The sequence below is a fragment of the Belonocnema kinseyi genome, chromosome 6 (genome assembly GCF_010883055.1).
Source record: "Belonocnema kinseyi isolate 2016_QV_RU_SX_M_011 chromosome 6, B_treatae_v1, whole genome shotgun sequence".
Taxonomy (NCBI): domain Eukaryota; kingdom Metazoa; phylum Arthropoda; class Insecta; order Hymenoptera; family Cynipidae; genus Belonocnema; species Belonocnema kinseyi.
This window is the reverse complement of record NC_046662.1, coordinates 115947798-115966492: the sequence shown is the minus strand read 5'-3', so window position 1 is coordinate 115966492 and position 18695 is coordinate 115947798. Positions and strand designations below refer to the sequence as shown.

Below are 18695 nucleotides of genomic sequence, written 5' to 3'. Positions count from 1 at the left end.
TGCCTCTTTTATTTTATTATTTTTTGGAGACGTTCGACCCAACTAGAATTCTTCGGCCTTTGGAGCAAGCGTTCTCCGGTAATACTAGATAGCGAGGGGGTCTGAGACTCAGATTCAGAGAGACAAACGTGGTCCTTCGAGCCGGATTGATTGGATTATGAACTTAAAAAACGCTTAAAAACTGTAAAAAATTGAAAAGTAAAAGGTAGTGGAAACCGTTAAATTCAAAAAGGCGTCAGTTCCTCGAGAGAGTAAATTTCATTGACCTGTCACTTTTAAAAGGGGACTCATTTAATAATGCGCGAACGGCATGACCACGGCCAAGAACGGAAGTCTCGACCACAGGGCACTCATAAAAAATTGTTAACTGTTTATTTATACCTTCCGAACGTTTGTTGCATGGCTTATCCATCACCTTCAAATCTCCGAGAATGATAACACCATCACGGACTTGAAGGATGAGTTATCACTTCCAAGGGTTTGCCAAATTTACTAACGACCAGGGTGAATTACTAATCACCAACCACATTTCCGCCATCGTGTGCCTCCAGTTTCCGATCTCAGCGCGAGAATGCGGGCCTCAACTTCTCATCAAGGGAGTGTTTTCACTCGGTGGAGAATTCACAGTTTTCTCTCTCCATCATGTCGCCGAGGTTTGACGTCACCACTACAACTGCCACTCCATGGTATGGCCACCTAGAACCAGTCCAGTAACTATACCACTAGTTACCGGATATGGTCAGAGCACAGGCTGGGCCAATCAAAATTCTAGCAGTACGTCGCCGTCTTGGTAACACTGCAAATACCATGCCAGGGAGTTATCGCACCACCTAACGCTACCCTGATCCGACTACGTCACATTGGTTCAAAATGCACGGACACTGGGAAAGATTTACAACAGACGATCGGAAACTTGGCAAGTGTGGTCTCATCGGTCTTCGGATGGAAAATCATTTGGAAATCAGCATCGAGATTCGACCATGCAACGAGCGACCACCGGAAAAATACAAAATGTAAAATCGGTAAATCTGTTTATGCCGTAAGCTTAGGGAACTTGTAAATATTGGCATGCGCGCCCTTTGTGGTCGAAAATAGTTAATAGGCTATTTATATTTGTATATTAGAGCGACGAATCCACGTGGATTATGAATGTATGAGAATGGAACCTGTTAGTTACATTTTGAACTGAGTTTTCAGTTTTCGTTATAGATTTTTTGAATTTTCCCGCTCGAAAGTTAGAGTTACGGTGAATTACCGGAGTTTCGAATATTTTTCATAGTAGTTTCACGGAAATTCATAATGCACGTTCAGGTTAGAATTGTACTAACATTTACGTCGTCAAAATAGTAGTAGATTAAAGGAAATTATAGTTTTGTTCTAGTCCAGTCCTACCAGGTGGTGCGCGGCCAAGTGAGGTTCTGCATTGCCCTGTGAATGTAGTTATTTGATTTTAATGGTTTTTTTTTAAATGGAATCGAAGTTTTAGTGAGGGCTTTTCCTTAATTTGTTTGGATAAAGGGCACTAGGTTGTCGTAAATAATTTCTAGTTTAGTTAATAGATATTTAGTAAAACTATTATTTTGAAGTCACTAAGGATTCAGATCATAAAACCATGGTCTTAAAAGTACTTTTATAGGTATGTCAAAACCCAACGAGAATGTCACGGAAATGAAGCATACTTTTATTAAATGATTAATTTTTAGTTCTAAGATTTTGTCGTTAGTGGCGCAGTTACTCGGGTTTTGTCAGTTTCTATGTTCAGCAACTTAAATTCTTGAAATAAGTCAAAGATCCCTCAGTAAGCATTAAAGTACCTAATTTAGTCTTTGTTTAATCATTAATCATTTTTAATAAACCTTATCTAGTAATATACATGTAAAATTCATATTCATTCTTTTGTCATTTCAAATTTTCCCACCAATTGCTAAAACTCAGGAACTTTGACATATTTCAAGAATCACTTCACTTCCGGGCCGTTTTGTTTTGGAAACTGGAGAAACTCACTTACTACTAATAGTTATTGTGGATTGTACTGTTATTCAATAATTTATTTAGAAAATAATTGTGGGATTGACTCTTAGATGGTAAGGATCAGTAGTTCCGAGTTTCTCCGGTAGTGTGCTGCGGCTTGAGGTTCTGTGAACGCGCCCTGACGCAAGAAACCCGTTGAGATGACTGTCTAGGCGCGTTGCACAGGACCTGTCACTTTCTCACATTCGTCCTTGGTCACTGTCTAACCACACGTCTAGCTTGTCGTTGCACTTGAATACCAATTTCGATTGACAGGCACAGAATATGAATAGTTACGGAATAATTCGGAAGGATTTGTCGAGGAAATTAGCAATTTTAAATCCTTACGAGAAAAGTCAAGGGAAAAATGGAGAAGGTAAATCCTTTATTATAACAGGCGAGCGACGCAATGACGGTTTTAGTCACGAATTTAGTCGCAAACCCATTGCCTCGCTTGGTCCTAATCTTTGTTAACTCTTTCTTGTAGTTTATATTTTCTTTTACGGATGATTTCCTGTACCAAAGGTAATTGAAGCTTGTCAAGTAGGTTCAGTGCATATCGTGGTGTTCGAAAGGCATAGGGCTTCGCGATGATTTTTCTTTCTTGTTCCTATCTTCAGTGTGCTCCGGAAGCTGGTATCTTACAGAGTTCGCGCAATCGACCACGCGGTCCCCAGACGGAATGCTGTAGATTTAGAGATTAAGATCTGTAGAATTGATTACCGGATTACTACAATTTTTAAATAAATACATGTTCATTTCAAATTTTACAAATTTTAAAGTGCCGTTGTGATTTTAAGAGCCACCCCTGAGGTTCCTCGTTCCTTGCTCTATTTAGATTCTTTTTCAGGTTTTCGGATTGCGAATTCTATTTATTTTCACTTTTTGCTAGGCTGAGTGTTTTTAATTTTTTTTATATTTAAGATGTTTTAAGGGGCCTGGCTGGCGCCCAAAATATTAACGAATGTTATACGTATATACACGTGTGCATGGATATACATATACGTATATACATTTTAATTAACTGATCTGCCATTCTCGAGGTGGAATAAACCACTTTCTCAAGGTGCTCATCAAAACAAGTTACGCTAACATCATATCGGGCTACGAAATTTTTGCAATACCGACCAACCTTATATAGTTTTTCGAAGTACTTTCCACCGCAGTGAACAAACTTTTCCATACGTGGAAACCAGTCATCGAACCAACCCTACCACCTAGAATAGTCTGTCCAGATTTGACCAAAAAAGCTACTGTGACCTTCGCTCTGTGAGTCGGTGCATTGTCGTGGTGGAATAGCCAGGTGCTGAGTCGAGATTTCGGCCTGATGTTTTTGAGTTGATTTATGACTTGGGGTAAGCATACCTGAGTGTACCAGGAAGAGGTGACTTTATGCTGGTTTTCCAGTACGGCCCTATACACAATGCCGCGTTTCCGATCAGATCGAGACTTCCGCACCTTCACTGGAGCATCCTCAAACAGCATGTAGTACCCAAGCTTTCTAACATGTAAATGTTCATGCAGAATTCAATGGACTGCTGGCGCACTAATGTGTATCATTTGCTGTATCTGCCGGTACCGAAATTTCCCCTTCCGAACTGTTTGTACCATTGGAAAATTGTTTGCTATGCGGACAATACTTAACCAATACCGGAGACATTTCCTCAAAACTTTGATCTACACTTAAACAGCGAGAAAAGTTGTATCAAATTATCTCATGATATTCCTTTGTCCACGACGCCATTTCTCAATCGTTCCGGGTTGCGTGCTTAGACTGTACTGAGACCTGAGTCAACAGGTTTCCTCTTCCTGACTAATTTTTTATGCTCTTTCTAATGAGGGAGGATCATCACTCTTCTTCCAATAGGTTTCGCGTATTGCAAAACTTTCGTAGCCCGCTACGTAGTATTGATTTACTGTCATCCTTTCGGAAAACATTCTTGAAACATTAAATTATTAAAATGATTGAATCCTACGAGTAACAAATTTTATATGAACATTATCGGTCATTAAGTGACAAGCCTAAAGTGAAATTTGGGGTTATTGAGTAACCTTTGTTTTAAGTAACTCTAGTTGATTATATAAATTGACTTACTTCAAAATGGAGGCTCTTATCACAGAACAAATGTTTCTCTTTGAGAAAATAAAAAGAGAACTTCCATCCTTCAACGAACTCAGCAGTGCAAAGGTGAGAATACCAATTGCACAAGGAAGATTGAAAATGCTGGAGACTTTTTTCATGAAATTGTTCATGGATTAGTACTAGAAAATTCAGAATCTCTCATTTAAAATTGAAATACTCCAGGTGCGAATGCGAGTCAAAATGCAAATAACTCTCAAATTGTTTTTCATGAGTATGGAATTAAATTACCAGATATTCAAATACCTCAGTTTTCCGGTGATTATTCAGATTGGCCCAATTTCAGGGATTTATTTAAATCAGCGATTCACAACAAACCAAGAGTACCTCCTGTACAGAAATTATATTACTTGAAAACTAAGCTTACAGGAGAAGCATTGCAACTAATTAAAAATATTACTTCTACAGACGAAATCTATGAGGGGCCTGGAATACAATAAAATCGCGGTACGATAATGAAGGAGCTTTAATTAAGTCCTATCTTGATTCGTTTCTCTCTCTGCCAAATCATGCGAACGATGCCCTTAAGGGTCTTAAAATGTTGCGAGATATGACTAATGAAGCGCTTATGGCACTTAAAAATTTAGGATGTCCTACTGATAACTGGCATCACTTATTAGTTTACACTCTTGCAAATAAGTTACATAAAAATTCGGTAGCAGAGTGGGAGGAAACTCTTTCAAATAGTACAACGTATCCAACTTATAATGATTTCAGTAATTTTAGTAATTTATTTGGGTCTAGAAAATCTGCTCAAACACATGATACCTCTACTTCTAATGCTTCCAAATGTATCTGTTGTGATGGAAACCATTATTTATCTCACTATCAGACTTTTAGAAAGCACGATGTACCAACGCGCAAGGAGATGGTTCGAGAACATAAACTTTGCTTTAGATGTTTGAGATATGGCCACAGAAATAAAGAATGCAAAAGTAAAATCTCTTGTTTTCAATGTAGAAAACCTCATCATACGTTAATGCATATCGATCAATCTTCTCCGAATTCTTCGGACCAATCTTTTAGTCAAGCAAATTCGAATCAAGATCAGTCGACTTATTCGAATCAAATTCCCTCTAGCAGTAGAGTTGACAAACGAGCTCAAGCCCCTACTAATAATAAAACTTGTAATGTTATGTCTACTGATTCTGAGATTAATTTAAGATGTTTTCAGAGTACCAAAACATTACTAGCTACCGCTAAAATTAGGATTCGTGCTCACAATGGAAGAGAAATTGTTGTGCGAGCATTTATAAATCAAGGCTTTGATGCCACGTTTATCTCTGAATCTTTAGTTAAATATCTGCGTCCTAAGCACTTTTCGGTGAATACTAGGATAACTGCCTCTGCGAATGTTCTAATTGGGGTGTCTAAATCTCGAGTCAACCTATTTATCTCACCAAAAATGATAAGATAATGATATATCAAGCTTTTCTTAAAGAATATAAACATTTGGGTCATATGCGGCAAATATCAGATTCAGATAAAACAACTCCTTCGAGTTGCCCCCCTGTTTATTTGTCTCATCACCTAGTTATACGCGAATCAAATACTTCTACCCCAGTAAGAATTGTATTCAACGCCTCTAGTCGTACTTCTTCAGGAAAGTTATTAAATGACCTTCTCTTAGTAGGTCCCAAACTTCACAATGACCTTCCGGCCATTATCCTTCGATGGAGAAATTATAAGTTTGGTCTAACCGCTGATATTAGTAAACTATTCAGGCAGATTTTATTGGACCCTAAAGATGTCGATTTGCAACGTATTTTTTGTAATATGGTCTCTACCAGAGAAATAGTGCACTATCAACTGATGACAGTCACTTACGGAACAGCATTAGCTCCACTCTTAGCAAATCGAGTTCTAAAACTGTGGGCACAAGATGAGGGTATTAATTATCCTGAGGCTAGTGCAATTCTTAAAAACGACTTCTACGTCGATGTTTTATTCGGAGCCGATTATACAGGACAAACTCTATGCTTACAGCATGATTTTATTGTGCTTTTAAACAGAGGAGTCTTCACCTTCGAAAATGGGCGGCTAACAATTTACAAGAACTATTAATAATGACTTTTCTATGTTGATTTGCAAATATACAAAAATTACTAATCATTTAAACAATTTTAATGTAAAAATTAAGAGTTTGCCCTTTTTCTACAATTTAATTTGTTTAAGGAATCAACTAAGAATCGGATAACTTTCCCTGATCGCTCGTATATTTGATCCAACTGGGTGGTTAGCTCCAGTAATTATCGTAGCCAAAATTTTCATGCAGCAACTCTGGCTCAGAAAACTTGATTGGGACGAGATACTGCCGCCAGATCTTAATCAGAAATGGAATGTGTGTAATAAAAATTTCCCTTTTCTTCAAAACTTGCAAAAACCTCGATGGAATGGTCTTAGCTCTAAAACAGAATCGCTTGAATTGCATGGATATGCAGATGCATCTAGTAAAGCTTACGGAGCTGCTATTTATTTTAAAACAATTGATCAAGAAAATAGGGTTAAAACTACGTTGCTAATTGCGAAATCAAAGACTGCTCCTATCATAACGGTTTGCATACCACGTTAAGAGCTATGTGGCGCCGTGTTATTAACGAAATTAGCCAAACAAGTTATGGATTCGTTGAATCTTTCTGAAGCTCCCTTATATTGTTGGTCCGATGGCATGGTTTTTTGTCATAGCTTAGTAAGGCCCCATCTACATGGCCCACTTTTGTTGCGAACAGAGTTGCCTTGATTTACACTCTAATTCCAGATGCTCAATGGAATCATGTCCCTACATCATTAAATCCTGTTGATTGCCTCTCTCGAAGTATCACTGCAAAAGAATTGATCAATCATCCCTTAAGGTGGCATGGGCCTTCCTTTTTACATGAATCTCAAAGAAACTGGCCAAATTCTCTTTCAGCTGAAATACTTGAAAATGAAAGTAAAAAGTGTTCAGCCATTATTCAAAAAAGGAGAAAGGTCGATAAGAGCTTACCAAAAGTTCAGTTTCACGCGATACAATTTAGGCCAACCCCTTTAGATAAACTTGCAGAAAAGGTGTCTGATTGGCCAAAATTGATCCGAATTACCGCCTATTGTATTCGTTTTGCAGACCACCTTACTAAAGGATCAATTGAGTCAAAAGAGTCTTTTCTTTCTAATGATATATTAAATCGAGCCAAAACTTTATGGTTTAAATATTTACAAGAACGACATTTTGCAAACGAAATCACTTCACTCCAAACTAAATCTTCCGGTTAACATTATAATTCATTAGGAAGTCTCTGTCCTTTCATAGACAGTAAGGACTCCTTGGCGTGAAAGGTCGCCTAGAAAACGCACCGATTTCCTACGATGCCAAAGATCCCATCATTTTACCAAAAGCTCGAGTCACGGATCTAATAGTAGAGCAAGCTCATCAGCGAACCTTGCATGGGGGTCCACAATTGACTCTACATGTTCTCAGGCAAAATTATTGCATTCTAAAAGCGCATAATTCAGTTCGAAGTGCCATAAATAAATGCATTCCTTGCGTTCGCGAAAGGGCAAAAGTTCCTACTCAAATGATGGGTCAACTCCCTTCTGCAAGGGTTACTAGATCTCGACCTTTTGACCATACAGGCCTTAATTATGCAGGCTCCATATTAGTTAAAATGGGAATAGGTAGATGTTACAAAGCTCATAAAGCGTATATAGCCGTTTTCGTGTGCCTTGCAACTAGAGCTGTTCATTTAGAATTGGTATGCGCCTATACTACTGAGGCCTTTTTAGCAACATTTAAACTATTTGTTACTCGAAGAGGATTACCTTCTAATTTGTACAGTGACAATTGTATCAATTTTCAGGGTACAGACGAAGAGCTTTAAAGAAATTTTCAAAAATTAAAAAATGATGAAAAAGTACGTAATTTCTTTTCTGAAGAAAACATAAAATGGCATTTTAACCCTGCTGCGGCCCCTCATTTTGGAGGTCTATGGAAAGCGGGCATTAAAAGCGGGCGTTAAAAGCGTAAAGCACCACTTACGTCGTATAATTGGTGATCACAAATTCACGATAGAAGAATTTTCCACGCTCCTTAGTCAAATAGAGGCGAGCCTTAATTCTCGATTCTATTCCAGATGATCATGACAACTTAACATATTTAACTACAGATTATTTTCTCACAGGTTCCTCTTTGCTTTCAGTACCTGAACAATCAGTTCTTGATTTAACAGAAAATCGTCTGTCTAAATAGCAGTTAGTCCAACGTTTTAATGAGGTTCTGTGGCGAAGGTGGTCCTTAGAATACTTTCAGAGCTTCCAAAATAGATACAAGTGGGAGAAGCCTAATTCGAACATTCGTGTGGGAGATATAGTTCTCTTACGAGAAAAGGATACTCCTCCCTGCGATTGGACTTTAGGTCGCGTAACTTCTTGTCACCAAGGTCAAGATAATTTAGTGAGATCGATCACGATTAAAACTGCGTAAGGAGCTTATGATAGACCCATTTTATAAGTGTATCTTCTGCCTATAAATAATTCTAAGGACTTGTAAGTTAGGATTAATTGGCCATAGCGGGCGACAGAGCCGTCATATTTTTCTTTATATATTTCATACAATATTTCATTATCTTAATGTGATACATGTACTTCTTTACCTAAGAACATTCAGTTATTCTTCAAATTAATTATAATAAAAATAATAAATTCAAACTATTCATCCATTTCTTTTTAGATTAATCATTCGATGTTTATGTTTGTGTAATACTTCTGTAAACTAATATTTTTAGTTTACTATGAAATTTCTTTCCAAACTTTTCGAAACGAGGCGGGCGGTATGTTCGAGTATGCTATAAAATTATAAGCGTGCCTGAATGAATGGCTAATTGCTACGCTAGTGAGATGTTAGAATAAGTTTTCGTTTTCAGTGGGAAAGCAGAGAGAGAAGAGGGAGGCACGCGCGCGATTAGAGACTTACAAATAAAATAATATTATAAATTATGCATTGAACAATGAAGGTTGAATAGTGGTAATTACGTGCAAGAGCAAGATGACTACCAGAATAAATTGTGGAGTTTTTCATTTTTTACAGAATTCACATTCCAATCCATAGCCAGTAATTCACAAATAAATTTAACTTTTATCCTCACTCAGAGAGATAAACAGTCAGAAATGCAGCTGTATACGTTTGGTATTGATATTCTAATTAGAGAAAAGATAGTAACATTTTAAACAAAACAAATTTACAAAAATATTCAAAAATGGCAAAAAACGCGTTTTCTTCGGATTTTTCTTAAAAATGGGTGCAATTAAAAAATCGCAGTAACACATTAACTGTACACTTCCAACTGCAAGGTCGTGTTATCAGTTCTTTAATCATAAAAAAGTGTACATTTTTTTTCAAACCTGCAGAATTGTGAATATATGCCCACAAAGCACTTTCAATGATTATCACTCGAATAGATTCTGACGTTGAGTAGGCTGACATGCCTCACAATTAGGACTTATTTTTCACCTAATTTAGCGAACACTACCCCCACACCCCTCTACCTATCTTCTTCAGAATTTTCACTTTTATACTACCTCTGGGTACTAAGGACCCAGGGGGGGCCATCAGAGGTTTGACTATGCATGTCTATCCGACGACTCTTTTCTATATTATTTTGTAAATTTTCAAGAACTATTAATTATTTAAACAATTCCAATTTAAAAATTAAGAGTTCAACCGTCTTGCTACAAGTCAATTTGTTTACGGAGTCAACAAAAAATGTCTAACTCATAAGTCTATTCTATGTTGCTTTGCAAATTTACAAAAATTATTAATTATGTAAGCAATTTTTATATTAAAACTCAGAATTTGCGCTTTTTTCTACAATTTAATTTGTTTGCAGAATCAACTAAGAATGTCAATCCGATAACTCTGTTCTATGTTGCTTTACAAACTTATAAGAACTATTATTTATTTAAACAATTTCAATTTAAAAATTAAGAGTTTAATCGTTTTGATACAAGTAAATTTATTTATGGAGTCAACTTAGAATGTCTATCCAACGAATCTGTTCTAAGTTGCTTTGCAAATTTACAAGAATTATTACTTATTCAAACAACTTGAATTAAAAGATTAGAAGTGACTTTTTTCTAAGAGTCAATTTGTTTACGGACTCAACTAAGAATGCCTATCCGCTGAATCTGTTTTATGTTGCTTTGCAAATTTACAAGAACTATTAATAATTTAAACAATTTTAATTCAAAAATTAAGAGTTTGCCCTTTTTTCTATAATACAGTTCGTTTAAGGACTCAACTAAGAATGTGAATCTGATGAATATGTTATATGTTGCTTTGCAAATAAACAACAACATTTAATCATTTAAACAATTACAATTTACAAATTGAGAGTTTACCCGTTTTGCTATAAGTCAATTTGATTACGGAGTCAACTTAGAATGTATATCCGATGACTCTTTTCCATGCTGCCTTGAATATTTACTAAAATTATTAATTATTTAGACAATTTTAATTAAAAAATTAAGAATTTACCCTTTTTTCTACAATTTAATTTGTTTAAGGACTCAACTAAGAACGTGAATCGATGACTCTGCTCCATGTTGCTTTGCAAATTTACAAAAATCACTAATCATTTAAACAATATTAATTTAAAAATTAAGAGTTTGCCCTTTTTTCTACAATTTAATATGTTTGAGGAATCAACTAAGAATGTGAATTCGAAGACTCTGATCAACGTTGCTTTGCAAATTTCAAAAAATATTAATTATGTAACCAATTTCAATTTAAAAATTAAGAGTTTAATCGTCTTGCTACAAGTCAAATTGTTTACGGAGTCAACGAAAAATGTCTATCCCATGACTCTATTCTATGCTCCTTTGCAAATTTACAAAAATTATTAATTATTTAAGCAATTTCGATTTCAAAATTAAGCGTTTAATTGTTTTGATACAAGTCAATTTGTTTACGGAGTCAACTTAGAACGTCTATCCGATGAATCTTTTCAATGTTGCTTTGCAAATTTACAAAAATTATTAATTATTTTAACAATTTTAATTTAAAAATTAAGAGTTTGCCTTTATTCTACATCTTAATTTGTTTAAGGACTCAACTAAAAATGTCTATCCCAAGACTCTATTCTATGTTGCCTTGCAAATTAACGAGAATTATTAATCATTTAAACAATTACAATTGAACATTAAAAGTTTACCCGTTTCGCTACAAGTAGATTTGTTTACGGAGTCAACTTAGAATGTATATCCGATGACTCTTTTCTATGCTGCTTTGCAAATTTCGAAAAATGATTAATTATTTAGACAATTTTAATTAAAAAATTAAGAGTTTGCCCTTTTTTCTACAATTTAATTTGTTTAAGGACTCGAATAATAATGTGATTCCGATTACTCTGTTCTATGTTGCTTTGCAAATTTACAAAAATTATTAATCATTTAAAAAATTTCAATTTAAAATATAAGATTTTAATCGTTTTGCTACAAGTCAATTTGTTTACAGAGTCAACTTAGAATGTCTATCCGATAACTCTTTTCTATGTTTCTTTGAAAATTTACAAAAATGATTAATTATTTAAACAATTTTAATTAGAAAATTAAGAGTTTGTCCTTTTTTCTGCAACTTAATTTATTTAAGGACTCAACTAAGAATATGAATCCGAAGTCTCTGTTCTATGTTGCTTTACAAATTTACAAAAATTATTAATTATTTAAACAATTTCAATTTAAAATTAAGATTTTAATCGTTTTTCTACAAGTCAGTTTGCTTACGGAATCAACTAAAAATGTCTATTTGATGACTCTTTTCTATGTTACTTTGCAAATTTACAAAAATTATTAATTATTTAAACAATTTCCATTTAAAATCAGGATTTTAATCGTTTATCTAGAAGTCAGTTTGTTTACGGAGTCAACTTAGAATGTCTATCCAATGGCTCTTTTCAATGCTGATTTGCAAATTTACAAAAATTATTAATTATTTAAACAATTTTAATTAAAAATTAAGAGTTTTCCCTGTATTCTACATCTTAATTTGTTTAAGAACTCAACTAAGAATGCGAATCCGATGACCCTGTTCTATGTTGCTTTTCAAATTTACAAAACTTATTAATTATTTAAACAATTTCAATTTAAAATTAAGATTTTAATCATTTTTCTACAAGTCAGATTGTTTACGGAATCAACTAAAAATGTCTATCCCATCACCCTATTCTATGTTGCTTTACAAATTTACAAAAATTATTAATTATTTAAACAATTTTGATTTTAAAATTAAGATTTAAATCGTTTTGCTACAAGTCAATTTGTTTACGGAGTCAACATACAATATCTATCCGATGACTCTTGTCTATGTTGCTTTGCAAATTTATAAAAATTATTAATTATTTAAACAATTTTGATTTCAAAATTAAGATTTTAATCGTTTTGCTACAAGTAAATTTGTTTACGGAGTCAACTTAGAATGTCTATCCGATGAATTTTCTCAATGTTGCTTTGCAAATTTACAAAAATTATTAATTATTTAAACAATTTTAATTAAAAATTAAGAGTTTGCTCTGTATTCTACATCTTAATTTGTTTAAGCACTCAGCTAAGAATGCGAATCCTATGAATCTGTTCTATGTTGCTTTTCAAATTTACAAAAATTATTAATTATTTAAACAGTTTCAATTTAAAATTAAGATTTTAATCGTTTTTCTACAAGTCAGTTTGTTTACGGAGTCAAAGAAAAATGTCTATCCGATGACTCTTTTCTATGTTGCTTTGCAAATTTACAAAAATTATTAATTATTTAAACAATTTCAATTTAAAAATTAAGCGTTTAATTGTTTTGATACAAGTCAATTTGTTTACGGAGTCAACTAAAAATGTCTATCCCATGACTCTATTCTATGTTGCTTTGCAAATTTACAAGAACTATTACTTATTTAAACATTTTCAATAAAAAAATTAGAAGTGACTTTGTTTCTAAGAGTCAATTTGTTTACGCACTCAACTAAGAATGTCTATTCGATGAATCTGTTCTATGTTGTTTTACAAATTAACAAGAACTATTAATCAATTAAACAATTACAATTAAAAAATTAAGAGTTCACCCGTTTCGCTACAATTCAATTTGTTTACGGACTCAACTAAGACTGTTTATCCGATAACTCTGTTCTATGATGCTTTTTCAAATTTGTAAGCACTATTAATTATTTAACCGGTTTCAAATAAAAAAATAAAAGTGACCTTTTATCTAAGAGTCAATTTGTCTTGGGATTCAACTAAAAAAAGTCTGTCCGATGAATCTATTCTATGTTGCTTTGCAAATTAAGAAGAACTATTAATCATTTAAACAAGTTCAATTTAAAAATTAAGGATTTTCCGGTTTTGCTACAAGTAAATTTGTTTACGGAGTCAACTTAGAATGTATAACCGTTGAATCTTTTCTATGTTGCTTTGCAAATTTACAAAAAAATTTAATTATTTAAACAGTTTCAATTTAAAAATTAAGATTTTAATCGTTTTGCTACAACTCAATTTGTTTACGCAGTCAACTCAGAATGTCTATCCGATGACTCTTTTCTATGTTGATTTGCAAATTTACAAAAATTACTAATCATTTAAACAATTTTAATGTAAAAATTAAGGGTTTGCCCTTTTTTCTACAATTTAATTTGTTTAAGGAATCAACTAAGAATGTGAATACGATTACTCTGTTCCATGTTGATTTGCAAATTAACAAGAGCTATTAATCATTCAAACAATTACAATTTCAAAATTAAGAGTTAAACCGTTTTGCTACAAGTCAATTTGTTTACGGAGTCAACTTAGAATGTATAACCGATGACTCTTTTCTATGTTGCTTTGCAAATTTACAAAAATTATTAATTATTTTAACAATTTTAATTACAAAATTAAGAGTTTGCCCTTTTGTCTACAATTTAATTTGTTTAGGGACTCGATAAAGAATGTGAATTCGATGACTCTGTCCTATGTTGCTTTGCAAATTCACAAAAATTATTAATTATTTAAACAATTTCAATTTAAAAATTAAGATTTTAATCGTTTTGCTACAAGTTAATTTGTTTACGGAGTCAACAAAAAATATCTATCCCATGACTCTACTATATGTTGCTTTGCAAATTAACAAGAACTATTAATCACTTTAACAATTTCAATTTAACAATTAAGAGTTTAATCGTTTTAATAAAGTCAATTTGTTCACGGAGTCAACTTAGAATGTATATCCGATGACTCCTTTCTATGCTGCTTTGCAAATTTAGAAAACTTATTAACTTACAAGGACTATTAACTTTTTAAACAATTTCAATAAACAAATAAGAAGTGACCTTTTTTCTATGAGTCAATTTGTTTACGGAGTTAACTAAGAATGTATATCCCATGACTCTATTCTATGTTGCTTAGCAAATATACAAAATTATTAATTATTTCAACAATTTCGATTTAAAAATTAAGATTTTAATCGTTTTGCTACAAGTCTATTGCTCCGATACGGCATATTCTTAAATTAAGAAAATATATTCTTGAAGCGTATCAGAAATGATTTCTTGGAAGTAAACTATGTTCTGCATTTGAATGCATCTCTACATGAAGTAACAGAATAAATTTTTAGAATAATAAAATGCGATATTCTATGTAAGAATACATTTTCTCAGATTAAGAAAATGTAGGCCCCTCAGATATAATACACTTCTGCCAACGCTTTTTCCAATCATCGAAGCACTTCTGATAATCATTTTGTGGTATAGCCTTGAGTTCTTTCAGCGATGCAGTTTTTATCTCCTCAATCGTTAAAAATCGATGTCCTTTCATGGGTGTCTTCGGGTTTGGGAAAAGAAAAAAGTCACTGGGAGCCAAATCCGGTGAATATGGAGGCTGAGGCATGACTGTAGTGCTGTTTTTGGTCAGAAAATCTTTCACAAGCAAAGATGAATGAGCATGTTCATTATCGTCATGCAAAAGCCACGAACTTATTTTCCAAAGTTCCGGACGTTTTTTGCGTATCGCCTCTCGCAAACGGCGCATAACTTGAAGGTAATGATCCTTATTGACCGTACGACCTTGTGTTAAGAATTCCTGATGCACTACGCCACGGTAATCAAAGAAGACAGTGAGCAAAACCTTCACATTTGACCGAACTTGGCGTGCTTTTTTCGGGCTTGGAGACTCAGGATGCTTCCACTGAGACGATTGGGCTTTAGTTTCGATGTCATAACCATATACCCACGATTAATCCCCAGTTATAACTCTTTTGAGAAAATCAGGATCATTATTGACTTCATTCAACATCTCCTGAGCGAAGGTCATGCGATGGATCTTTTGATCAAAATTAAGCAGTTTTGGAACAAATTTCGCTGACACACGTCTCATGCCCTAAATGTCCGAAAAGATAGCATGGCATGAGCCAACCGATATGCCAACATCTTCAGCAACTTCTCTGATGGTAATTCGGCGATTTTTCAACACCATTTCTTCCACTGCTTGAACGTTTTCATCTGTTGTTGACGTGCTGGGACGTACAGGGCGAGGTTCGTCTTCGATATCCTCTCGGCCTTCTTGGAATAGCTTGTACCACTTATACACATTTTGCTTACTCAGAGTAGACTCACCTTATGCAAATGTCAACATTTCAAGAGTTTTAGAGCAATGGATTCCATTTTTTACACAAAATTTAATGCAAACTCTTTGCTCCATTTTTTTCGAAAAAAAAAATCGCCGAGCACACCAAACCCTTCTAACCTTTTACGCCTCTGCTAGAAAAACAACACGAGCTATATAGTCAAAACTGTGAACATACGATCGTGACGAGTGTACCAACACAACAAAACCAAAAATTTAAAACTTGAATATACGTACCCCGCGAAAATTGTAAAGTCACCTTACTTTTTGAACACATCTCGTATAATAACTTAAACGCTAACTAAGCTGATACAACCATATGATACGAGCTTAAAAAAGTATTTAAGAAAGTCAGAGTACTTGAAAATTATTACTAAAACGGTAATATTAATGCTTATTCTTCTTTACTACTTATCGGTAATGTAATTATTTACTTTATCAACCGTTAATAAGTAAATAAATTGTCTATATTGATTGGTCTAATGTCTCACAGCTATTCGTACCCGTGCACTTGGTGTACCGCTCATAAAGGTTTCTTAGACGCTATAGGCGTGTTGAGAACGATTGGGAGTTGCATTGAAAATTTTAAAGCTTGGAAAGCAAACGGAGCTAAAAAAGGAAATTGTAAACATTTTAAAAATTGTTGCAATTTACCGACAATTTCATCAGACGAAGAAAAGCAAATTATTAACTTGATTGAACTGCTCGAGCTACATTCGTTGATCGAGTTGTAAACACTTAATTCGATAGTATGTACGAAAAATTTGAACAAATTTGTAAAATGTGGGCCAAAAAATGGAACGTCAGCCAAGAAATCTTATATGGAAGTGCAGTATTTAATGGAAAATCGCGTAAAACGTTATTAAACAAAGTGGATTTTATGCTTGAAATTTACACAACAACCTGTAATGTTTCTTGTATGCAACTTGTTGCATCTTTTGTCGCATTCAAACAGGTTTTAAATTCTTGTTTTTCAAATGATTTAAAATCAGATTACCTTGACAAGATCGCTGTTTAAAAAAAAAGTTCTTTAGATTTGTAGATAAAAGTTACTCCAAAAGTTCATGCCGTTTTTTTCATATTAAAGATTTTTGTGCGAAGAACAGGAAAGGATTTGGGTTCTACTGGGAGCAAGCTGTGGAATCAGCTTATGCAAACTTTAAGAAAATATAGATTAAGTATAAAGGGAAAAAGACACATCTGAAGTAAGCAGAAAATTTACTTAAAGCTGTTCGCGAATATAATAGTAGACACCTCTAACTTACAAACACTTGAAGTTTGAAGTTCACAAATCTATTTGATTTCAAATTTTGTTGTTTACCTTAATGAATTATGTTATATTCTCATTAAATTTTATGTACTTGTGCTAATATACTTGCTAAATATACTCAACTTTAAGTACGTGCAATAACTTGCAATTTTGTTTTGTCAAATAAAAATTATTTTATAATTTAAAAGAATACGGCTAGTTTTTAGTAATTAATTTAATAGATTCACATCAAACATTCATATTACTGTTTCAATAATGATTTTCAAGTACTTTAACTTGTTTATATATTTTTTCAAGCTCGTATCATACGGTTGTACCAGTTATTTAGCGTTTAAGTTATTATACATAGCAATTTCAACGAATTTTTCACGAATAAAAATACGGCTCAGGGGACCATCTTAAGTTCGTGAAAAATTGATTATAGGCACTATTTACAACAACTTGCCACTCGTAACTCTGGGGTCCCCGAACTTTTTATATAAAATTATTCAGCCCCACCGTGCCTATGATAATGCGACAAACATGTCAGGGGAATATGGAGGATTGCAGGCAAGAATTAAAGAACATAATCCTTTAGCTTTTTATGTACGTTGCGCAGATTATTCACTAAATCTCGTAGGCGTTTCGGCCGCTGAATGCTATTTAGGAGCAACAAAGTTTTTTACGTTCATCCAGCACGTTTACACATTTCTAAACGCTTCTCCAGGTAGATGGAATATACTTAAAGCAAAACTACCGGAAATCAGTGATATGCTAGTTGCTAATTCGTTATGAGATACTCGGTGGTCTGTTAGAGCAAATGCGGTGTATGCGTTCTTGATGTCACTTTGTGCTTTTGCTACAGCTATTCTTCAGATAGCGCAAAATCACCTTGAAAGATCTACCATAAGGGTTGAAGCTGAAAGACTACATCGTTAATTTTTATGAACTCGAAACCGGTATAATAACTGTGTTTTGGAATGATGTCTTAATTTCGTTTGATTAAGTAAATAAATCTTTATAGACGGAAGCCACTTCTATAACGTTTCTAAAAATTATTCGCGAAATGAATCTTACATAAACTTACCCTAATGTCGATTTTGCTCTTCGCATCTACTTACGCACTATGTCAACGAATGCGAGTACAGAACGTTCCTTTTCAGTATTAAAGTGTGTCAAAAATTATTTGCGAAACTCTATAGGTAATGAACTCTCCTTTTATATCGATACAGCGAGTCCAACGATTTTTTAACTTTTTGATACCGTCCGAAAAGTACTCGATCGGAAGGTCTCCAAAATACGCCTCAGTTTCAGCTATGAGCTCCTCATTTGAGTAAAAACGCTTACCGGTAAGCCATCTCTTCGGGTTAGGGAACAATTAATAGTCGCTGGGGGCCAGGTCTGGTGAATACGGTGGCTGAGGAACCAATTCGAAGCCGATTTCATGCAATTTTGCTTGTGCAACTAAGCATGAATGAACAGGCGCATTGTCGTGATGATAAAGCAGTTTTTTCCTCTTCAAATGCGGTCGTTTTTCGGCGATTTCGATTTTCAATCGGTCCAATAATGATGAATAGTATGCTTCGGTTATGGTTTTACCTTTTTTAAGATAGTCCACGAATATTATGCCATGTGCATCCCAAAATACGGAGGCCATAACCTTTCCGACCCATTGTTGCGTTTTTG

The 18695-nt window shown here is 34.0% G+C and overlaps 1 protein-coding gene across 7 annotated transcripts in view; it reads right to left on the bottom strand.

Annotated features, from left to right (window-relative positions):
* The window catches only part of LOC117174797 (translation machinery-associated protein 7 homolog), a 101471-nt gene that overhangs the window by 40775 nt on the left and 42001 nt on the right, over nt 1–18695 (bottom strand). The window contains exons 2-3 of one of the 7 annotated variants that reach the window (XM_033364167.1): nt 4397–4480; nt 4106–4272 (exon numbers count right to left, since the gene is read on the bottom strand). The exons of 5 other annotated variants lie outside the window; for them this stretch is intronic. In XM_033364167.1, the coding sequence (XP_033220058.1) occupies nt 4106–4263 (158 nt within the window). In that variant the 5' untranslated portion in view covers nt 4264–4272; nt 4397–4480. Of the gene's footprint in view, nt 1–4105; nt 4273–4396; nt 4481–18695 lie in introns of those variants that run through there. One more of the 7 variants, XM_033364166.1, reaches the window with a different exon arrangement.